This window comes from Trachinotus anak, unplaced genomic scaffold, assembly GCF_046630095.1.
Source record: "Trachinotus anak isolate AG129_WGS33_773 ecotype Australia unplaced genomic scaffold, CSIRO_AGI_Tana_v1 ptg000011l, whole genome shotgun sequence".
Lineage (NCBI taxonomy): Eukaryota > Metazoa > Chordata > Actinopteri > Carangiformes > Carangidae > Trachinotus > Trachinotus anak.
Genome location: NW_027273862.1, coordinates 29374522 through 29399810, shown reverse-complemented (window position 1 = coordinate 29399810; position 25289 = coordinate 29374522). Strand labels below are relative to the sequence as shown.

The window sequence follows — 25289 nt, the reverse complement described above, 5'->3', positions numbered from 1 at the left end:
GCAACTATTCCTTTAATTGAAAAGCAAAGTGCTTTGAAAAAAACTGCTTTGGTTGGAGACACTGCCACAGAAACAGAGCGCTAGGTTAAGAATCTTATCTAGGTTTCTCTCCTGGACATGAAAGGGAGAACAGAGCCAAACCTCTTGCACAAGCTCAGATTTTATTATTAGCAAAGAGTGACTACACCATAGACAAACCTAGAGATATTCCTTAAAGAGTTAGCCCCTGCCAAAGTATATTATGCAGCTCTTAATTTAGTGCAGAAAGTTCTGCTTAGTGCCAGTGAGCTACTCTTGATCAAAGTCATTAGTCACTTGATTCGGACTCTTTGCTGCTGAATAATTGAGGCTGTGAGAGGATAAAGGATTTGACTATGCTGGCTCACTAGTTAAGAGAAATAAAGAGAACTCCCGTCTTTGAGAGGGAGAAGGGATGAGGAGAGAGATACAGAGAGGACAGGAGGAACCAAGGGACAGGAAGCGAGTAAATTAGAGAAAGATTGAGAGGGAGGGAGTGTGAGTCTGACTTATGCTTTGTCTGCTCATAGCTGTGTCCACCACAGTACTGATGAAACATTTAACACAATAATATCTGTGAGACCACCACCCACGTTTGGGGAGAAAAGTTCCTCATGTCTGGACAGATTCGCTCTGTTTCGCCGCCATTTGCCAGCCGAGGCCAGAGGCGTGATGTTTTCAGGTTGTCCCATTCGTCTGAACACGACATCTTAAGAACGGACGGCGAGAATTCATCACATCTAGCACAAAAGTTCACTCGGACTTGGAATTAATTAGGATTTGGTGGTTGAAGGTCAAAGGTCAAGGTTGCTGTGACATCACAAAACATGTTTTTCGCCATAACTTAAGAGTTCATACACTAATTATGAAACAATTTCACACAAATGTCCAATAGGATAAAATGCTGAAGTGATGACATTTTAAATCCAAAAGGTCAAAGGTCAGCTTTGCTGTGACATCATAATGTTCCATTATTTAATGCTGTAGCTGTGTCCCAATGCAGGGGCCGTATCCTTCATTGGCTGCATTTGAAGACGTCACAGCGGTGCAGCTACGCCGTCCTATTTCAAAGGCTCCTTCAAATGCAGCCGACTCACATGTCTTTATTTTCCTGGGCAACAAAGGCTCTAATGGGTCGACCCAAAGTTTAATTTCATGTCAGTAATGAAAACAATACAGAAGCAAATAATGCTGAGAACCCGAGAATTACACTTTTAAATGTAAATACTGCTGAAAACCCAAACCTCAGGTTTTTGTAAAAATAAGATTGTTGTGAGGGTTGTTTGGCTGCAGGAACGGCACTTTGTGACGCAACAGTCACACCTTTGTAGACCGTGTCCTCTGAAGGACACGACCCCTGACATCTTATAATTCAGGAACAGAAAGACTGAACATATTTCACATCTGGTGGGATACTGAACCGGTGACACTAATCTTGTGATTGTACAGATCGTCTGTGTTGAAGATGTGCAGCTTCTGTTGATGTAGCGTCTTTGCAGCAACATCCATATTTGGAGCCTTGTCGCAAAAGCTTAACAAAGTCAAGTCAATTTTATTACAGATCCCTATATCATGACTCAAAAATACACTTAATACATTTTATTAAATTCCCTCAAAGTCTTCACTACATATGTTATGTGAGTCTGGACAGACATGGACGTAAACTTCAACTTGACTGGTTGACGGAGGGACACAACCAACCAGTTTAATTACAGTTCCTTTAAACTTAAGGCCTTCCATTCAGTTACCTTACTTCCTTTCTGGTGAGCAGTTCAGCCCAAGAGCATCAGAGAGATAATGGTGCTTTGATTTATGTTTCTGAGATGATGTAATATACAATAAAAATGTGCCATTTTTGTGCTTTTTTCATCTAATTTCTTCAAGTTCTGATTGATCGCAGCAGTTCATCCATTTACAGACCTGTGATCTATTTTCTGAATACAGGTCCTGAAAATCTCTTCCACATTCATCAGTGTACACAAAGGGAAGGAGATGGGTTAAAGAAATGATTAAAAAAATTCTATGCATCTGCTCACAAGAGACTAAAAAGGCTGAAAATAACTGTGTCTGAGTGAAATAACTGTGGTAAGATGCAGATTTCATTTTTGTAAACAAGACTCATTAGACTCATTAGAATAAAGAACAAATAACCCATAATCCACTGTCCCATGCTAGTTTCACTTTATTCAGCAAAACACTGGATGTAGTGGCCTAGAGAATTAAAATGCTAAATGCTGAATTTTCTGCGGTTTCAGCCTGATGGGCTGCTGCGGTGCTGTATGGAGATAACAGCATGAGTCCCTGCATCCATCACGCCACATGTCACCGCTGCAGGCTGATGTTTGTGGTGTTTTGTTCTATTATCATGTCTCATCAGGATAAACGAGGGCCACAATCTGAATGTTAGTGCACCTCTGAGCACCAGTTACAGTCAGGAGCATCCTGCCCTATGGACTCTGTGGGTTTACAATGAACTGGTTTGAGCCCACAGGTCGTCTGTCAGCAGGTTACAATGACCCATCGTTAGGTTCTGTTGCTAGGCGACATCTAGTGGTCGTAGTGATGATGACAGGAGCAAAGGGAAAAGTGCGGTGACGTAGTTTATAGAGCGACAAATTCCACGTCAGGAGGAGGTTGGGTTGGATGGATGAATATGACCCAGGAGAGCGGTGTTCGATTCCCATGTGACAGGAGCAGTTTATGTTGTTTCTATCATCCATGACCGTTCGTTGTTGTTATTGTAACCATGACAACAAAGATCGTCTAATGTTGAGGAAGTACTTATTTTAACCCAAATCACCATCTTTTCCTAAACCTAACCAAACCATGACCGTTATTATGGTAACCATGGTGATGAAGGTAGGAATGCTGCTCTTGCTACAGTCTGCATGTTTATTATTGTAACCAATGGCAACCATGTCCCTGATGGCTCCGCTCAAAGATAAGGTGAAAAGCCATCATCATATCCTCCTCTTGGCTGCAGCCTACTGACTCCCCAGTCTCTCCTCAGGAACTCTTCTCCATCTTCCTGCGGTCTCAACACGATGAATCAAAGAAACACTCATAGCTACGTTTGGTCCAGTCGCTGAAGGATGGATAAAGAGAAAGCTTGCAAGAGCCAAAATCCTGCTTAATTTCATTACCAAACTTGGCCAATCTTTGCATAAAGTGAGTGCGACTGTTGCATTGTCTGCTTTGAAAAGTTCCAGACAAATTGTTGGATGCAGACTCCACAAAGCCACTGTTAGAAGGGTGATTTCAGAGGCGCTTTGTTTGAAGCATACCGAGGCATTTAGCTCCAGGTCGTCCTACAGAGTTTTACTGCACTTTAACGCTGTAAAGGCAAAGTTATGCTTGAAATGAACTAGTTTGTGCAACGTGTTGTTTTGAAGGTTTTGTCGGAAGGTACAAGTTTTTATAGCTATTCCAGACATCTACCCTGAAAAGCCGGCCATCATAGAGAAGAGGTAGACAGCATAACTGTTATTGTTATATGGAGATAACAGTGAATGTTTTCAGACAATTTTCTGCATACTGACGCCTTTAGAGTGGGGATAATGACGATGAACGTCGCGCTGCAGACTGAAGTTACCAGCTCTGTGGGATGAGAGGTCACATTGACACAACTTTGGGGAGAAACTGAACTTGAATGGTTCAATTTTAGCCAAGATGAAAGTCCGTAAGCAACAGTTTTATGTAAATACACCAGACTAATCATCTTAAATTACAAAGTGGGTTATTCCACAGAAGTTCCTTTCATCTCCACTTTACATTCAGCAGATTCTGTCCACTTGCCTACAGTTCCAGACATTGGCATTTTCTGAAATCGGGAAGTGACAAATTGAAATATGAGGCAAAAGTTTTTAACCACCTGGTGAAACATGGTGAAAATACTAAAACAAGATTCATCTTGTTCTTATTCTGCCTTCAAGTCGTGTTGAAAATAAAGTAATAGAACTCAGTAGAGTAGAGCACAGAGGCCAGAAAGTTAGATACATGTTTTATTTTATTTAAATCCTTGTCAGAAATGTTCTGTTAAACTGTATGAAACAAGTTTAGTAGTTAATTACTTTTCTTATGAAGTAATTAGTGAAGTGAAGGGTGTTTATTGATTTTTTTCCCACTGTAACATCAGGGACAGGATTTTTGCCACAGCTGCACCAAGACTGAGGATTACTCTTCTCCAAAGCATCAGATTAACTCAAACTTAAAAAACTCCTCTGAATCTATTTCTGTACTTTGGTGTGTATCTTTGGTCTATATGGGTTTATAGTTTTAAAATCACTTTATAAGTAAATTGACTTGGCTTCCCTGCACTTCGCTGTGTCTTGGTATGAAGAGATCTCAGACCAGCTGGGCTGGTAAACATCAGCGAGCTGCGAGAGTTTACTGATGTCAGGATGCACTGATCTCGATCTGTCACCTCTCTCTGACATCCAGAGCTGACAACACGCAGAGTTACCACCTCAGGGAGGTGGTCAAGGTGCCTCGAGGCAGATTAAACTGCCCTTAAATTATTTCTGTCAGTATTCATGAAGACTGAGACCAATACTTAGTTTTAGATTGGATATCTGTGTACTGGACTGTGTCGGATTGTCTCATCAGTTTTTTTGGTTGTTAATATCTTATTAGTTTCTTCAGAGTCAGAAGAGGCAAACCAGGCAAATGCTTAGGGCCCCCAGAGGGAAAAGGGGCCCCCAATGGCCCCTTATGTTGGCACATTTTGTAACTATAAACCCCCTTAAACCTCCCATAAAGACAAAATACAGAGCCTCCAATGCAGGGTCCCTTCTGCACATCACCTGCATCTGAGGCGTTCAGGGTACATCTTTAAATTGTAACGTGTACTTAAGGCTGAAGAATTAATCAAAATAATATTGAAATCACAATATGATCAGATTCAATTGTTTTTTTATAAAAGTAAAATGTGTCACAACAGACCAAAAGTGGCGCGTTGTGGTGCTACAGAGACGCTTCCTACAAATCGTATTCTCCAGACTTCACATGCTTCTGAAAACCACATCATCATTATTATTTTTAGATTTTTTTTCAGTGACATTAAAATGCAAAAATTACCGTTCCAACTAAAGTTGTGACAATCACAACATGATTTTTTTGCATATCGTTCAGCCTAACGTGTACTAAGAGTCTGCATGTCAAGGGAACATCTGTAAATTTCACAGCATCTGCGAATAGTGTGCACATAGAAGTTTATCATATTATGCAGTAAAATCATTGTAATGTATTTTCAGTTGATGAGAACTGACTGGTTCAAGTTGGAGGCCATTTCTCAAGTCCACACAAATCTTTTCGGATATCTGACAATAGCTGTATCCTTATTTTTGTCACAGACGTCCTCCCACATGCACGGTCTCATTTTTTAAATTGTTCAGTACGGACCATGAGCTGTTATAGCCTGTTTTCTTTTTTGTCAATAACCTTCCAATTTTTCATCATGGACACTTCAGACCAATTTCACATTGATATACACATTTCTTTGGTTGTTAGAAATTTATCAGGGCTGCAGAAAAGACTAAAACTGGCACTGATTTTGTTTGCAATCTCTGTTTAAGTGTCTTCACTTGTGATAAATTCTCCTTGTAGGTTTTTTCTCTAAATCTTTCTTTATTCCCATTTCAGCCACTTACCTCTTATTAAAACCTATTTTCTCAATCTTTATTCATATCTTATAAATCTATTAGACTGTACACAACTTGAAATCACTGTCACTGAATAAAATGTGAGGTAAAAGGTATCGTTCCTTGTCTTTGAGCAATCATGCCATCACTTGAGCGCTGCTCTTCAGCGTTACTCCTCCACTTTGCTGTAAGTCAGAGTGGGTCGCTTGATAAATGTGTCTCATTTCTCACTTTCAAAGAGGAACTTTTTTATTCTTTTATTCTTCATCTGTCAGAGTTTTAGTCAGTGTGATGCTTAGAAGTCTGATTAATGTGGGTCCTGTTCTCTTCTCCTCTCTTTTCTCCTCTTCTTATCTCACATGACCTCGCTCTACCTCACTCCACTCCTCTCCTCTCTGTTAAACGTTAACACTTTCACATGGATTACTTCATTTTCAGACGTCCATGAATCCTCCTCGGCCCCAGACTTCATGACTCATGCAGATATTTGATGATTACACAGTTTTAAATCAAGTGTTGACTCCCACTTTCTTCTCTGCCCAGGCTGTGAGAGTGACTTCTGGGGTCCCCACTGCACCAACCGCTGTCAGTGCCGAAACGGGGCCAAATGTAACCCGATCACCGGAGCCTGCGTCTGCACGGACGGCTACCAGGGCTGGCGCTGCGAGGAGCCCTGTGACCCCGGCTTCTACGGCAAAGACTGCCTGCTGGAGTGCCAGTGCCTCAACGGCGCCACCTGTCATCATCAGACCGGCGAGTGCCTCTGTGCGCCCGGATACACCGGGGCCATGTGAGTAGCTGTTGGTTGGCTGTCTGTCCCTCTGAGGCGTTTTCAGGAAGCTCCCTCCAAATTCTCCATAAATGTGCTGATGGGATTTTGTATGATCTCAGTTCTGATTGAGAGACACAGTGATCTCCAGAATCAAAGCTGAACTTTGACGTCAGGAATGAATATAAATATTTTATGTTTCACATGTTGAATTGTATGGTACAATACAGGAGAGTCAGGGATTTGAAGCTTCTCTATCAAATGTCAGATCTGCTTCCTCTGTCTGTCCCATCCAGCTGTGAGGAGCCGTGTCCTCCAGGTAAACATGGCTCCCTGTGTGAGCAGCACTGTCCCTGTCAGAACGGAGGAGCGTGTCATCATGTCACCGGGGAGTGCTCCTGTCCCGCCGGCTGGGTGGTACGTTTTTCTTCCCAGACGTTTTTTTTTCGCCAGGCTGCAAAAGCCTCCTTAATGGCATTTAATTTCATCAGGGGACACCCAAATACATCTGAAACCAGCACTTATGAAACTTTTATAAGGTTAGGAGCTCCTCAGACTCACAATGAACAATAAAACTATTCAACATAATACGAGCAAAGGAAATAATGGGATTGCAGTTTTTATTGTAGAAACAAATACACAGTGACTGTAAATGAACTCACAATACCCAGAAAACTCCTGATGAATCGTGAGGATTTTTGTTTTTTTATGTGAAATGACAGGTTATTGTTTCAAAATAATAAGATTAAGGAGTTTTTTAAAGCTTTTCACTGGACACTCTTCATGTCTCTGCTGTTGTCTACTGTGACAAATAACCAGTTTATTAACACATCACACAGAATGTCCTGAAACACTTTGTAAGCACATGTTTGACGAGCATGTGAACGTGATATAATCTTCCTCCTCAGGGCCCAGTGTGCGCACAGCCGTGTCCCTTCGGATCATTCGGTATCAACTGCTCACAGGAGTGCACGTGTCGTAACGGAGGCCTGTGTGACCACATCAGCGGCCAGTGCCAGTGCACGGCAGGCTACATCGGAGAGAGGTGCAGTATGAAAGTGTGATCTCCAGGCTTGAGCCAATATAGATCCTACACTATATTTGATAATTTCTTGTAAATTTTTTGTAAACTTTGAACTGGTGTTTAGTGGCGATATCTCTCATAACTGAAACAAAAGGTACAATTAATTATATTTAATTTTAAAAAATCACATATCGCAATATATGGGATATATGATACAAAACAGTAGATTTTGGATATCCCGAGCCTAATAATCTCACAGTAGATCTCATTCTAAGATTGTTTTATACTCTATGGGAGAAAATTAGCTTGTTGCAGCTCCAGATATTAATAGGACAGGGAGAAAGTTAAATATGAGCACACTGTTAGGTATTTCATAATAGTAAATACTGTGGGGAAACAATAGAAACAATGAGGAGCTAAAGTTCCCATAAACATGTTTTGTGTGTTATTAGTGGGAAATACAGAGGAGCTGAAATGTTTTATGTATAAAATGCAAAGTTTGACAGTATCTGCAGATGTTAGAGGCTTGAGGCTTGATGGCTTATTTACATTTAGATGACTAAATTGGTAATAACTGACATTTAAATAACATTTAGTAGGTATTACATAACACATTGTGTATATACCAATCATTTTGCAGTAAGATTTGACATGTGCTTTAAAATTAAACCCAATTCTTCAATATATCAAATTGAAATTCCTAAAAGCATTTTCAGCTGTCCTGCCTTCATCAGTTCACATCAGAGGTTGTTTACTAGTTTATTTACTGTATATGTCAATTAGTCAATTAGTCATACACCTTACTATGACAATAAGAAGTATATAAATCACCATAAACTTTAGGTATACAAAACAACAAACTCATCTTTTAAAAGGAATCCAATCAAATCAAACCTTAATGATTTGAGCAAATCCCTGAATATATCCTTCACATTTATCTGTTTCACTCTGACATTTGTCACATTACAGAAGCTAAAGATGCTCTAACAGTGGTAACACTGGGCTTTTAAAGCTGCTCTAATCAATATTTTATATTAACAATGAGTCATGACTACATGTAATGTGAAAAGAAAATTACCACCAACTCTGGAATTCCCCTAGATTTTACAGAGCATTTTAGCATCTTTTAGCTCATCAACCCAGAGGCAGCAGTGCAAGAAAACACAGTACACTACCTGCAAATCAACAGTAGCAAAACTAGAGTTTAGGGAGGGACAGATAAAGAAGCAAATACCCCCAACACATTCACACTGTTGACAGATGGGACAATTTACAGATGTCCCCTAAAGGCCTCACATGCAAACTGTCGGTGGACGGTACAATTTACAGATGTTCCCTGAATGTCTCACATGCATCAATGATAGAAACTATCTGCAGCGCACATCACATCATCAGGGGCCCCATCTGGGGTGGGGGACAGCAGCAGTGCACTCCTGCTCTCCTGAGGACGCACCTCTGATCACCAAACAGCAGAAAGACAAAGTTGAGCCAGAGCCAGATGGTGGAGACCAAACCAGAGAGAAAAGCTGCGTAAAAACTGGTCTAACAGTCACTGGATGATGTTTGTTGCTTTTCTGAAAAAAAAAAAAAAACCAAGTAATTTCTAATTAAATGGCAGTTGACATGACTGATGTAGAGAGTGTTTGTGCAACTTCAAACTTACCTCGCTGTATAAACTGTATCTGTGTGTACAGAATAGAAACACTTCATGTTCAGTGTTAATGTTCCTCCCTCCTCCTCTCTGCCTCGTGCTCATGCCCATGGATTGCAGTTATACACTCTCCTCTTTTTACTTTATCTGTACCACTGTCACCTAAAGTGGGAGATTTTAACCAAGAGCCATTTGAAATTGTTTTCTACTTCATTACCTCTGTCATCTCAGACACTGTCTGTTGGTTCAAAAAGACCTTCTCCAGCCTCCACCTCCCTCTGTTCAGCTCTGTCTCCCCCTCTCTTTCCATCTAGATTGTGCTTTCTCCTCCCTCCACTCTGCCCATCTCTCTGTTTCTCTCCATCGTTATTCTCAATTGAGCCAAATTACCTCCATTCATTTAGGCCCCAGACAGGTGAATTAGCCTACATGGAATAATTCCTAGATTGAGTTCTCTTCCACCCCGTCCACGTTCTAATGGAATTAGCCGAGATAAGAGTCCTGAGGAAGTCGGCATGATTTAAACGTGACACTAAACATAAGTCCTCACTGAGCCATTTTAATTGAGTGATTTGTCTATTTCTTAATGGTTTCAAGTTGGGGACGTGTTGAGAATGATGCAGGGATGTCAGCCTAACTTTAACTCAACTTAAACAATTTTCTATTCAATTCACTTCTGGTCTGTTCAGTCATGCTCATTATAATCCATATAGGCACTTTGTAAGCTTTAACCTTGAGTACCACTCAGGGTCTCAGCATAATGTGTAGCCTGTTGACCTTATAATGGTGTGAGTGTACGTGATGGTAGAGCACATGTCATCTGTGAGGAAAATGGAGTGCTCTCTGTGAGTGCGGGATAATATCACTCAGCTTTTATTGTGAGGTGGTAGTAGAAGCATCATGGATCATTTTTTGAATTGTAAATGTGAGCTTTAAGGATAATGTGGGCAGCAGTGAACATGAAAACCTGTTTAAACAACCAAAAACAAGCCTTCAGTTGTCATTAGGTGGAGTCTTTCTACATGCACACAAACCTGATTATTTATTTGTGTTTTTGTCATGATGCATATTTCCACTGTTTTTTATTTCCTCTACTTTTTGAATGAAGCTTGAGATCTGTGGTGCGTTGGTGTCCTGAACAAGTTGAGGATGAACCAGTTTTGTTTAATTAACCAGGGAGTTTCTGCCTGATTCACCTTTATCATCTATCATCACTAATGGAAAACAGAGGGGTCATTAACATTTATCCTCGGCGTTACCAGTCTGTCACTTTCATTTCAGCAGGTGGATCATCATTAAATTGTTTATTATCATAACATAATTTCTTGTTTTAGTACTAACTTCTGCTCCAAAAAAAAGATTTTAACTTTTTAAAGCTCCATCCAGTCTAAAGGTAGATGTCCATGTGTTTGTGATTATAAAGCAGGTCTAGGTTCTATATTAATACTGTGAAAGGATCAAAGCCTCAGTCCACAGAGAAATGCACACAGCCTGTATTCAGAGACTGACCCTGACCCTCTCTTCTGATTGGCTCACCAACCTCCTCCAAAGAGAAGCCTGAGAGAGGAGATGTAAATTCACTGATTGATTTGTGTATCTGCAAGTAGAAATATGAAGTTTGCACTCTTTGTGCCTTATTCTCAATGGACTGCATTTAAATAGTGGTTTCCAAACTTTCACACACATACTCACACACCGAGGGCAGCGACCTACCATGTGAGGTAAGAATTAGGAGCAAGTGAGGCTCAGTGTCTTGCTCAAGGAGGTGAGGACAGAAGGAGTCAGAGATTATAGGAACGTTTCTTAGATACATGTACCTCAGATGAAAGGCTTTAAATGAGAGGATGTTGGTGAATAGTGAGTCCTCACTACAGTCTAAATGCAGTCTGATATTATTTAGATTTGGGACACACCTATAGAGTCCTCACAAGTCCAACCTTTTGGTCATGATCTAAAGAGAAACATGGGAAAGCTACCAGACTTCACATGAATGTGCACATTTTTAAGAAAGCCAAATAGAGAGAGAGAGAATACAGACAGTGGCAGCAGCATGACTCTGCAACAATCAACCAGCAGCCACAGGACAAGAGCAGAAATACTTCATTTAACACATCCTCTCTGTTTGCTGCACAAAAACACTGTGATGGTGATGATGAGACGTCACGTGATCAAGCATACTGGCACAGCTGACCCTGCTCTGCCTCATTTGACTGGATGTAGTTTAATCTGAACTCAGCCTGGCTCAGATCGGAGATCAGGGTTGTTTTCTTCACACCTGCTGTCGCTCCTTTTTTTCAACGTGACTTTATTAACTGAAAAATAGTTTGGACTGTTTCTGAATGGGTGTGACTGTATCTGCAGTTCATGGAGCTGTGTTTATTTGTTGTATGAGCTGAGTCTTTGCCCCAAAAAAATGTAGAAACACATCTGCAATGACTGGATTCCTGTTTGATGTGTTATCTTTGAAATTAGTTTTCTTTTTTTTTTCATTTACTGGAATTGAATGAAAGACAGTGTCATGTAAGGATCAGAAAATTGTTAGATAATCATAGTGTCTCTGAGTCTAGCAGGTAAAAAGAGGTTGTTTGTGCTGGGAAATTAGTTCAACATCCCTGCACCTTTAATACTTTGTTGGTGCCTTTCTAGGAGAAAACCTTGTTCATTGAACTGCTGAACATTCATATTTTGACAAACATTTGCCGTAAGCTTTACACCTTTTCTCACGGCTCCTCTGTTATTGTTTTCATACCAACACAGATGCCAGGATGAATGCCCCGTCGGCACTTATGGACCGCAGTGTGCCCACAAGTGTGACTGCCAGAACAGGGCCAAGTGCTACCACATCAATGGGGCCTGTCTGTGCAACGAGGGCTTTAAGGGCCCCAGCTGCCAGGACCGCTTCTGTCCCACCGGTCTGTACGGACTCATCTGTGATAAATACTGCCCCTGCAAAGCTGCAAACACACTCAGGTACTGAACCGTTGATCAAGCAAGCAAGAGCATCTCTCTGCTTTTGTACTATACAACACTGTGTGAATAGAGGAAGGTTGCGTTTCAATCACTGGAGCTTTTTCATGTATAAACACTGAATTATTAATACTTTTTCATGTCCAATGTCACGTTTTGTGTACAGTCTGTCTCTGCTCAGTGTGGGTAATGCTTCAATCATCAATCATGAAGACTTGAGATCTGTACATCACTAAACTATTTCATTTTAACCAGAAAAAAATCTACCTCTTGTGGGATGTCATCATCTTTTACAATAGAGATATACATGTTTTAGATAAACAGTATTTAAAACGTCATGTTGTCAAGCCAATAGATCAACAAATTGGCTTGACAACATGACACAAATTTTAGTATTTTGCCTTAAATCTAAATCTGAGTGACATTTTGTCGAGTCCTCCGAGCAGAGGGGTCATTTTTTCTCTTATTCTTTCTCAGCTGTCACCCTCTGTCAGGAGAGTGCACCTGTGCAGCAGGATGGGCGGGGCTTTACTGCAACGAGACCTGTCCAGCAGGTTACTACGGCGAGGGCTGCAGAGAGCTGTGCACCTGTGCTAATGGAGCTGACTGTGATGGCTCCACCGGAGCATGTGTGTGTGCACCGGGATATATAGTAAGTGCAGAAACACAGCTGCTCAGAGATAAACACAGTAACAACAACCATCATATATGTGATGCTAACATTAGCTTAGTTATTTGTCCGATCACTGCACTGCTTCAGATTAATATCTTGGAGAGCTGAAGTTGTTTCATTAGATGGCTTTTGAGTACTTAAAGGTCCCACATTGTAAATCTAAAGGTAGATTTTCATGTCTTCTCTTTTATCATACATCAGGTCTAGGTTCTATATTAATACTGTGAAAGTATCAAAGCCTCAGTCCACAGACAAATGCACACAGCCTGTATTCAGAAACTGAGCCTTAAAACCAGCTGTCAGGACTTTGTGATGTCACAACAAAGCAGTCATTGCTCTCAGCCACACCCCAAGCCCCGCCCACCTGGACCCACCATCCAACCTTACAGGATTTGGTTTCTCTGAGTGTTTACCTGAAATCTGCTATATTTTTTTTGGATCATTCAGAAAACAGTCAGCCAATCAGAAGAGAGCCTCACTTCTGATTGGCTGACTGACCTGTTGTTACTAGAGCTCCAGAGAGAAGCCTGAGAGAGGAGATGTAAAACTACACTGAGATGGTTTTTGGTTCTTAAAACCACAGATATATCTTCAGATGGAGATCAACACTTCAGATAAAACACAGAAGAAGTTAAAATACAGGACCTTTAAACTGTTGAACCTATGGTAGTTAGTTATAAATCATGAAAACCTCTCAGGCTTTTTCATAAATCTACTTTTAGTTTTCATAGGGAACATTTCTCGGGTAGAAAATTGGTTCAGTGAAAGCTGTTGACAATGTTTTCTCTGTAGATTTTCTACAGAGCAATTTTTTACTTTCTTCATTTTTTACTGCTGTGAGCTCTGCAAATGAAATTCCATTCAGAGCACAGCACACATCCACCAACGCAGCCACCGGCTACATCTCATCCTACAACAACCTGCTACTCTTCAGCTGCTCTCATCTCATCATGTAACCAAATAAACAAAATAAAACAAAATAAGCAAAGTAAAATAGAGAGAATGTATGATAATAATAAGCTAATTCACACCTTAAACCTAACATCATACACTTTTGGTTGATTGATATTTAGGCTGGAGGGATTAATTAGTTGATCCCAAAAAATTAATCGCCCAATATTTTGATAATTGATCAATCATTTAAGTAAATTATCAAGCTATAAGACCAAACATTATTTGTTTTTAGCCGCTCCAATGTGAGAATCTGCTGTTTTTCTCCATTTTGTCTTTGTAAAATAAATACCTTTAATTTTTCTACAATGTTAATGACATTATATAAGCAAAAAAAAAAACTACTAATCAAAGAAATGATTGACAGATTAATCGAAAATGGAAATAATCATTAACAGCAGCACTAACTGATATGTCTGTTCACTGCTGAAGAAGAGTATCACTCAGTGATTCCAGTAAAACTAACTCTTTGTGTGCCGTGGTCGGTAAACGAGCCATGGCAACAGGTTGAAAATAAGTTCAACCATCTCAGCTCAGGCAACAGACTGCTAACCTTGGCACAGCAGCTATCTTTTCAGTTCCGTTCAGTTTTTATTTGTATGGCACCAAATCATAATAGACATTATCTCAAGGCTCTTTACAGGGTCGGGTCCAGACTTATAGAGAAAAACCCACAGTTCCCACAAAGAGCAGCGCTTGGCGACGGGGAGGAGGAAAAACTCCCTTTAACAGGAGGTTTCTTCCTGGTTGGTTCCAGCACCTGGTTCTACAAGAGATCTCTGTCACAGCAGCAACAGTTACCCACAGAATCACTTCCTCTTTAGCAATTTTGTCTACAAAATAAAAGCACAAGACTATCTTTTTTTTTTTTCTGCAATTCTGTAATTAAAACAAGCTTTTAGCTTTTATTATGAAAAGTTGTGACAGGAAGTTCCAAAGGTTCTGTGGCTTGCTTAATAGACCTCTGAAATAGCAGACATATGATGTGATATAAAAAAAAAATACCACCAGTTCAATGAGTCAGTCAAACCTATATATGTGACTGTGGCCACACAATAAAGTAAATTCAAGTTGCTTTTTTATAAATCAGTTTCTTAAAATTAGCCTTTGATTATGTTCTGGCTGTCATGTGATGGGTCAAGAAAAAAATGGCCCAGGCTAAACTTACTTGCCGACACCTGCTATAGGTTTTGGTGTTATCAGTAATAGGCTAATAGATAACGGTGGTAATAATAGTAATAATGAGTAGTGGTAGATCTGCATCCTTCTGCTCCAGAAACGGAGAAATGGAGAAACCTTTGAGTTTATACTGGAAACAATGGAGTCAAGTCAAGTCGGTTTTATTTATATAGCACCAATCCCCAACAGAAGTTATCTCAAGGCATTTTTCAAATACAGGAGGTCTAGACTTTCTGTTAATGGTATTATTTACAGAGCAAGTGACAGTGGCGAGGAAGAACTTCCTTTTAGAGGCAGAAACCTCGAGTAGAACCGGACTCAGGGCTGGTGGTAAACTGCCTCGACTGGTTGGAGGCTCTACCTGAGAGCATTAATGCTGCAACTTAGGTTTACACTTCCTTCCAGTTGGTAAATTCAAAATCAGAGCAGAAGAGGCTGAGATATTCTGACTTTTGGTTCCTCGTATATCACACAGCAACTGCATAACATCTTCGATAAGACTCTGCCTGGTAAATGTGCATGACTTTCAACCTCTGCACCTTCAGTGTGTAACTCAGGTTCTCTGTTACAAAATGTGTCGTTGTGAGATGGTCTTGATGACATGATGGATTTTTGAGGCTGGTTTAACTGAGTTTAATTGTGATATAACAGCTGGTAATGATTTTAATTTGTCTGTCTGCTCTCTGGTGGGAGATGGTCTCTACATGAACTCACACTTTGTTTGACATTTGTGTAATGACAAATGAAGATAATAATTTCTTGTTACTTATCAGCTGACATATATTTGACATTTGACAAAAGGTCCTTCAGAGCCACAGAGGACATTATACAGCTGTCTCTCACAGGCTGAGCAGAGCTCCCCATGATCAGTCAACTGATCAAAATTGGTGGAGGGCTCCTTTAAGAAATAAATCTGAGGAGAGGACTGATGCTGTTATTTGCATCATAATTACTTCTCCATAAATAACAAAACCTGTGATGAGAGGTCACAGGTCAAAAAGGTTGGAAACCACTAATGAAGACAATCAGTGGCAGTCATAGACTCTGGGGGGCCCAGGCAAAGGACCCAATAAAACCTACTGCACATGCAGACTATGTTAGATAGCACAATTTACCCACGTTTCCTGAACACCTCACATCCAGGCTATTGATATATGCTTGCTACAGCACTCAGCTTTATGGGCCCCACTTAGCGGGGTTTGGGGCAGCACAACTATAAACACTCGGACTTTACTGAGAGCGGCGTACCTGCCTTCATCACCATGGTTACAATAATAATGGTCATGTCTTGGTTAGGTTTAGGTAAAGATGGTGATTTGGGTTAAAATAAGTTCTTCCTTGACATTAGACGATCTTTGTTGCCATGGTTACAATAACAACAATGAATGGTCATGAATAATAGAAACAACATAAACTGCTCCTGTCACATGGGAATCGAACACCGCTCTCCTGGGTCATATTCATCCATCCACCCCAACCTCCTCCTGACGTGGACTTTGTCGCTCTATAAACTACGTCACCGCACTTTTCCCTTTGCTCCTGTCATCATCACTACGACCACTAGATGTCGCCTAGCAACAAAACCTAACTATGGGTCATAGTGACCTGCTGACAGACGACCTGTGACTGTATCTGTTAATCAATTACACTAAAACCAGACTGTGTTTGTTCATCCAGAGGCTCAGTGTCTTTGTTCTGAATAATGATGAAGTGGTACCTGGTTCTTTCCAGCCAACATGTGACATTAACGTGTGTTGACTTTTCAGCAGCAGGTGCAGAACATGTATTTATCAGGTGCTGTTGACTCTGCAGATTTAGTTGCAGAGTTACGTGGCTTTTAATGGAGAAAGGCTACTGCAGGTGCACCCCCCCCTCCCGATACAGGTCAGGAGAAAGAGAGCGTGTCGGTGTCTGGATAATGCTGTGTATGTAAACAGTAACAGAGCGTGTGTGTGAACTATAGACTTGATATTTAAGGCTTCTGCATCAGGATATTTTCACAGATTGAGGTCATTTTAGGCTGCTCTCTGATTTACAGATTCAGAAGTTGTCACCTTTGTCCCAAGCAGCTGCCGTGTATATTCCTCTTTTATTTCTATTGTGCATTGTAATATGGGTAAATTACAGAAGCCCTTTGGGGGTGTTTTCACAGACAAAAAAAAACTGGCAAAAAAGAGGGCTTCCAAAGTAAATACTGTTCACCATCACTGTCCTCATAATCATTTTAAAATTTGTATAATAATATCAAGCTATATATAGCTAGATATATCAAGTTATCAGTTCATTGTGCAGTTGTTGAGGTTGTTAAGGTTAAAACTCGGATTTAGAGTCACAATTAGAGTCAGGATTAAAGTTAAATGTGAGGCAAAACGACAGATTTGAAGGTCGAATTATAATTTTTAATAGATCTGGTTGGCAGGCAGGTGTTAATAGTAAAGTTGAGTGAAGCCGTGTGTGTGTGTGTGTGTGTGTGTGTGTGTGTGTGTGTGTGTGTGTGTGTGTGAGAGTGTGAGTGTGTGTGTGTGTGGTTTTGCGGTTGTGTGTGCAGCAGTAGCTGGCGAGGCTCGGTGCCCTCCTGGTGTGTTGAGTGATCGTGCAGCGACGCAGATGAGACACCTAGGAGCAGAGAGATGACAAGGACTTTGATAATTGGACAGAGAGCATCAGGGATTTTCAGCAGATGAAAGTAGGATGAGCGCTGTAGATGAATGTCCATTTGGTTTATAGGAGCTAAATTCAGATAGATGGTGCTCTCACAGGAGTGTTATTGATTTAGAGGGAATTTATGCTGCGCTGGTAACTCACAGTTTGGTACTCTGTGTGTCAGTGTGTAGACAAGAAACCGGCTTTAAACAGAATTTATATGTGGTATTGTCGCCAATTTGGACAGTTCGATCAATATCTGTAAACATGTGCAACTCTGAGCCAAGGTTTGAAATCTACAGAACGAATCTGTCATACCACGAGGAAGTGCTTTGACTGAAAAGGAAAGAATTACACAAGGTTACACAAGTCTTACTTACAGAAAAATACTCTACAAAACGTGTGTGTGACTGATTTGTTCCTAGATTAATTCACTGTTTAATGTTTGATTAGATTAACAGATTAAATCCACATATTACAATCAATTAAGAAGTGTACCAGTGCACTAATATTTATCAGAGTTATTCAAAAACAGAAATGTCAAAATTGAAACTGAAAAAATCTTATAAAATGCAGTGATTAAAACTAAACACACAAAAGGAAGAAATGCTAAATTTTTCATAGTCAGCCTGAGGTATAAAACAAATAGAGCTGGACCACGAGAGGAACTAAAACTACCAAACTTTAAATCTTTTATCTCTAAAATAGAATCCTCTGGCACACCCCCACCAGTAAAGTCAGCAGATGTGAAGGGGATGAATTTATTGAAATGTTAGATTATTGTTTCTGTCCATGAACTGTGTTGTTGTGGTGAAACCAAGCACTGCAGTTCCTCTAATGACTCCTGTGCTCTAATGATCCCCATAGACTCCCATGTTAAAATGTCCAACTTTAAAGCAGAAATAAACATGTTTACAGCCTGGTACAGAAACTGTTCTGGTCTCTAGAGCTAATTTCCTCCTTCATAACAACTGTACAGGGGGTGAATTCTTATATAATTCACCTGTATTAATTTTATTAAGGCTTAAAGTTCTGCATAATTGAGGGCGTGGTCGCTTTGATTGACAGGTGGGTGTGGTCAGACAGCTCCGCGTCACTGCAGCTAAGCTAACTCAGGTCAGTGGACTTGACCTCTCGGCCGTGTTTATTCTGTCTGGAGGATTTTCTTGTAAATATCAGACAGATAATCTGACTTGTTGTGATGTTAACTTATTAACAGAATGTGAGGAAGTCTGTGCTCCTGCCAAAATGGCGACGGAGCAGTTCACTAAACCGCTCTTCAGAAAACTGTGGTGACGTCACAGACGCTGCGTCCATCTTTCTATCCTTGTCTGTATCATGGATGTATTCTGTGGTTTATTTACAGAGCCTCCACAGATTACACTCAATATTAAGCTTGATCCGTTTTTGTAATCTTAATCCAGCCATGGTAGTTTTGCCGCTGTTCGTTGAACCCCCTGCTCCACCTTAGTCTTTCTATACAGAGAGTGTGAGAGGGTTGTAAGCTGACATGTAATTGATATGATGAAAAAGTGACGTTATCTTTAATTTTGTGATTAAAATGATATTTCATTTAATCCTGTTTGAATATATTAAAACCCTAAACTAACAGGTTCATTTATTTGTTAGCTATCAGCTTGAATTAGTGATGAGAAAAATAAAAACAACAGGCTGATGAAGCTCCACGCTGCCTCATTGAATTCAGGAGTACATAATATAGGTACTGTATATCAGGATCCTTCGATCCACACGTATTTACTATTCCATGGGTCACTTTGTTAGAGCTCCTACATCCCCAGGGAAATTCTGATGGTCTTCCTTATTGGGCCCACACACGTTATTTATTAACAAAGTTTTTTAAAAAGTCCTTAATTCACCAACTTTTTAATAAGGCTTCTCTCTTCCCCTGTCTTTGCACATTTGGCTGGCTTTGTGAATATTAGATTAATAGCAATTTAAAGGCAGCAGGTTGGAAGCAGGCAGCTTTAATTAGCACAGTTTATATGTTGAAGGTCCTGATCAATGCGACAGCGTGCTGGAGGTTCAGGTTGTATGGAGCTTGCTTTCACAGCATGCTAACAGCGCAGAATAAGGTTAGACATCCTGCTAATGCCAAGCTGTCTGTCTCGCTGCTTCGACAATGTCCTCTATTGATTGGACAAGCATCAACGTCATGTTTGTCTGCAGGGACGCCACCACTGATGATCATCTCTCCCCTCCATAATACATGTGCCTGTCTGTTTCCTCCCCGTCATCAGATTTAATGCAGTCATGGACTTAATAATGAATTTAAAGATGAACTCTGCACAGGACCGGTTTCTCCTGCTGCAGAAGGGGGAGACCGTGGTGAAAGCTTGCTGTCAGTCATTTTGTTTCTAAAACTCCAAACAATGTGTTGTGTACACAGTCAGGTGTTCATGCAGTCGCACTGATGCAACTGAGCCAGCCATCTCATAAAGAATAAAAGAGCTACAGACAGTGAATGAGGGGTACAGTCCTCACGAAACAGCTCTGTGCATGAGGAGCCCAGCTCACTGCAACTAAAGAAAACACATGCAAATGTAGAAAAAATTCTTTAAATCACCTCAACTTTTAAAGATATTTATTTAGCAAAATGACAGCTGCATAGTCACACAGCTGTAGTTTTACATCTCTAAAATAGGTGTTCTTAGCAAACAGTAGTCTACTTTATAAGGAATATTAGAGGAATATATGGAACAAAACTTTCACACTCTGCCCCCTGGACACTTGTGTTGTATTGTTTCATTATATTTGTACTGTAATAAGACCAGTGCAACCAAATCAATACTAGATTTTTGAGGTCGATACTGACATTAATATTTGTTGTTTTATTTTGAAAATTCAATAACAATGTATCATCCGATAGTAATTGTTTAAAACATAAACGCATAAAATAAACAATATGGATGCCTGGATAGTTTTACAGATAAAAATCAACCTGTCAGTCCTGTCTGGTAAATATGTTCTGGAGACACTGACTGACACTGAATTCTTTACTACAGTTTCTGACATTTACACTGTTGCCAACATATCTGCAGTAAGCTGACATAATGCTATAAGCACTGTTACCGTCTACTGGGCTTCCACTGACGACCTCTGATTACATCTACAAATGCATTTTGACTTGACAGACTTAATTGAAGGTATCTAGCTGTTTTGTCCTGTCTATTTTCATATTCGTTTCATTATTACATCTTAGTGTTTTTAAATCTCTTCCAAAGATCCATCTCTTTCCTTCAGTCTATTGATAATCATCATAATGACGACACAGCTGGTCACATTTTTATTTGCTTGTTTTTATTTACTTGTTCTCTAATGTTGTTGTGTTTTTATCCAGATATGAGTGTATAATTCAGGCCTTGATCTTTTCCGTTCTCGTTTATTCTACTGAGGTAATAAATACTAAACTTTAGATTTACTTCAGTAAGTGAGAGTCTAGAAATTGTTGCTTAGGTTAATTTCCAATCATTTTGTTTTAAGATGATAAATCAGACTCACTTAGTTAATGCAGACTTGAATTATTTTGTATTTATTTATTTTTTGTTTTCCGCATTATGTGAGTATGGGGCACTACTGGAATATTTTTTTATATTATTACAAAGAAGAGACGGTGTAACAGAAAAGTCCTCTGGTCATAACACACACACACACACACACACACACAAAAACATTTAGTTGGATCTAGAGCAGTAGAGAGCATGTAGTTAAAGTTTAAATCAAATCATGATTAATTCTACGGTGGCCCTGAGAGCTCACTGCACTGCAACTTAAGAAAACATATGCAAATTGACAAAAACACAAACAAATTCAGAAAACATCTTCATCAATTTGACAACATGCGCTGCAAATACTCAAAATACAACCAAATACACAACAGGTAATACTGGCTGAGACTTCAAAAGTCACAAAGCATTAGACAAGTGCGTCCCAGCCAGGTTCATCACTATTTTGTGTCCCCTGGAAACACTTCTGTTGTCGTCTGTGCTACTTACAGCATTGTGTGTGTTGTCAGATTGATGAAGATATTTTCTGAATTTGCTTGTGTTTTGTCTATTTGTATGTGTTTTCTTAAGTTGCATTGTGTTGATCTCTCAGGGCCACTGTATTTATTTAATAAATAAAAGGAACTACTGAAAACAAAAAACAAAACAAAACAAAAAAGTCTGTTACATTTGATCGTTTCAGTTTCTCTGTGTGTGTTTACTGTGTCCAGGGTGACGACTGCTCGATCATCTGTCCTGTGGGCCTGTACGGGACCAACTGCACCACGTCCTGCTCCTGCCACAACGAGATCTCCTGCTCACATGTCGACGGCTCCTGCATCTGCAAAGAAGGTTCTGTTGAGGTCTAATGATCCTCCATTACACTGCTAGAGTTCACTGATTTATGAAGCTCAGTGCATTTTGGGAGGTATCAGTGATCAAGTGTTGGGAGTTTTCCTTGCTGCTTGAGGTGGAGCTGCCTTTCACTACAGTTTGGCACTTTAGTCCAGTGGTTCCCCACCTGAAATCAGGCTCCTTCAAGGGGTCACGGTTTAAAGGCCGATGCTATTTGCACCCAGGTGGATAACCAAGGTGGCTATTTACACCTGTGTAACATCAAAATGTTTTTGTTATTGTTATTGTAGGTGGAAAATCATGTCTCTCCCTCTTCACAGATTTTGATACAGTTTGTTTTTCTCTTTAATTCTGAGCGTCTCAAATGGGCTTTTAACCACTTTACAAACTGTGGTCAGCTTCGCTCTCAGTGTCAGAATCATCTCTTGGCTCCACTGCTGCCTTTTCACTTTTCTTATCTCCTCTGTGGGAGAATAAATTCCTTTAAAATAGTTTTTACCTTTACCTGTCCCTCTTATTCTCTCCTTTAGCGTTCAAGCAATTAGTCAATGAACCGATAAGTTGTAACTAGTTTTTGACATTGATACTCAATAAGATACTCAATAAATTGCTAAAGTAGTTGATCATGAAATAATGATACGCTAATCGCGGCTTCTAAATTGTGAGGATTTTCTGCTTTTCTGCATTTTAAAATAAACTGAATAACTTTCTTACTGTTGGTTGGACATAAGCTATTTGATTGGCTTCAGCTGAAGTGATTTTTCACTGGTATTTTTATACCAAATAAATTATCCACATGAATAATTGAGAAAATAATGGGCAAATAATTGATAATGTCATTTTTGATTATTGTACATTTGTAGATTTTTTTTTTTTTATATTTGTAGATTTTTAAAAAATGTTTATTATGCTGTTGTTTTAGATTAGGTAGACAGACATTTTTGTTTTCCTCCCAGCCAGAAAGCCTGTAAGTACCTGCCACCAGAACTTAATCTTTTCTACTATTTTGTTCTCTTCACTTGCTTAATATCTCTCAATATCAGCATCTTTAAATATTAATGCACCACTGAACCTCGTGGGGAACATGGGTAATTAAAGTGGAGAGACATCTGAGGCACAGTGCAGAACCAGAGGCCTGAGAGCATTGGCTAGAACAAGTGGGTGTCTGTCTTCAGCCTGTAAACTCTTATTTCTTTTTCTCTTTTAAAGCCACTGTTGTGGACACTTGGAGGCAAATAGTTCAGACTGATTATCAAGTGTATGTTTGCCATGTTTCTATAACAGTCTTTATGCTATAGATGCTTGTAGAGCAAACATCTGATCATCTGTACAGTTCAATATACTATTTAGACTTTAACACCTACCACTGAGCTTGGGTGATATCCAAAATGTAATATCTCGATACAGTCCAGCCCAAATATCACCATATCCAATATTATCACATATTTTATGTTTCAATTTTTTTAATAGGCTAATACATAATTATATTATTGTATTTTATGTTTCCCATATAAGAAATGCCACTAAATAGCAGTTTAAAATTGTATTTGTCACATGCCAAGGTACAATGTACAGTAAGTGAAGCAGTGATTTTTTTTTTCCATATGTCCCATATGGTGGGAAATATTGAGATATTCAATTCATTAAAATATTAAATTATGTATTAATTATTAAATTCATGCAGTAATTAAAATCTAATTCAGTCATAATGTTCCACACAATCACCAACAAGTCAGCAGCCCTCACTTTCAGTTTGACCTCCAAATAAAGTGGTTCAGATAAATTAGATAAATTAGATGAACTTTACAATCTGTCTGAGTGATGAGTTTCCTGATCTCTGCAATTACTTTGATGAGCACAATATTATCATGACTGATGTCCAAAATTATGAAAATAAATCCAGTTGTATCATGATTTAACTGATGTTACCAATACATGCCCCCTCCTGGGCTCAAATAACGGACTAATGTTCTGTCTCCAGGTTGGCAGGGTGTGGACTGCTCCATCCCGTGCTCCAGCGGCACTTGGGGACTGAACTGCAATCAGACGTGTCAGTGTGCCAACGGGGCGTCCTGCGACCCTGTGAATGGAACCTGCACCTGCTCCCCGGGCTGGAGGGACGAATACTGTGACGTACCGTGTCCTGTGAGTGGTCATGGCAGCCATTGTTTGTCTTTATTCACTGCTCAGTCACCCGCTCAGGCATCCACTCACATTCTCACATGAGAAACAAGACACAGAAAGAAGGTGCAAGCTGCTTAATCTGTGTTCGGTTTTAACTAAATCAACAAAGCACCACTTTTGTTTTATAAAGAGAAAAACATTATTCCTCAATAGGAACAGCAACATTCATACAGATGTGTATTAAAGGTGCATTTATATTTTCTTGTGTGTTGTTTTGTTTTTGTTGTTAGGAGGGATCATATGGGCTGGACTGCAGAGAGAAATGTGACTGTGTCAACTACGATGGCTGTGATCCAGTAGCCGGCTTCTGTCGCTGTCTCGCAGGTTGGACAGGTGAGTTGTGCAGCCAGAGTTCAGGTTTCTGGCGTTAGACTGAGGTTCAAAGGTCAAACAAACAGGCCTATAATCAGCAGCTCATGCAAACTGGCAAAGATGATCAGAACAGGCGTGTTTGTAATTAAAGTTTTATTTATATTATAACAAACACCAGAGTAACAACAAAAATTTACAGTAACATAAGTAACAGAAGAAGAAGAGCAGGTGAGGCTTTAAATAACAGTATGGACTGGGGCAGATTGTGGAGGAGGATCAGAGTTTTCTAAAGTCCTTAGTTCTAGACCAAATATGTGAGGAAAGACTGACAAGCTTTGTCTTATTTGTGAAGGATCCAAACTTTCAGTATCCGATAATCCATTGTGCATCAGTCAGTTCTTAGTGGATCCTCATCAACTCATTTACAGAGTGTTTCCATTCCACAGTCACAGGCAAGTATTTCTCACAGAAACCAGGCTAATTCATGAAAAATACCATGTAAGAGGTAAATGATTGAAATCAGACATAAAATTCAAGTAGCAAAATAATGTTGTGATTCATGTCACAGCTCACACTGTAAAACTGCATCATGAAATGTCTGGTACTTTGTCGGCTGTCTGCTTGAAGTGAAACTGCTTTACCAGCTCCATACAGAGTCAGTCAGTCTGCTCTGGAGATGCAGGGTTATCTTACCTATCTCTTACCAGATGGAGACATCAACAGTGAACAAGAATTGAATGATTGAATCCACCTGACCTGTCTGCAGCAGAAGACAGCAGGTGGCCAAACTGTGCTCACCAGGCTGCACTGCTTCAGAAACTGTATGTGAGGAGTATACAGGAAGAAACCAGCACTGTCTTTATGCATATTTGCCCTGGAAAGCTCATTGTAAAGTGTGGTCTATGATCAGTTACAACAGAT

At 39.8% G+C, this 25289-nt stretch overlaps 1 protein-coding gene across 11 annotated transcripts in view; it reads left to right on the top strand.

The window, feature by feature from the left end:
* The window catches only part of LOC139628234 (multiple epidermal growth factor-like domains protein 11), a 138973-nt gene that overhangs the window by 82117 nt on the left and 31567 nt on the right, over positions 1–25289 (top strand). For all 11 annotated transcript variants that reach the window (XR_011692725.1, XM_071489717.1, XM_071489716.1 and 8 more), the window contains 8 exons: positions 6201–6447; positions 6723–6843; positions 7335–7471; positions 11859–12071; positions 12546–12720; positions 21749–21869; positions 23854–24017; positions 24287–24389. Coding sequence is in view for 10 of the 11 variants with exons in the window: in XM_071489717.1 (XP_071345818.1) it covers positions 6201–6447; positions 6723–6843; positions 7335–7471; positions 11859–12071; positions 12546–12720; positions 21749–21869; positions 23854–24017; positions 24287–24389 (1281 nt within the window). In the remaining variant the exon portion in view is untranslated. The remainder of the gene's footprint in view (positions 1–6200; positions 6448–6722; positions 6844–7334; positions 7472–11858; positions 12072–12545; positions 12721–21748; positions 21870–23853; positions 24018–24286; positions 24390–25289) is intronic.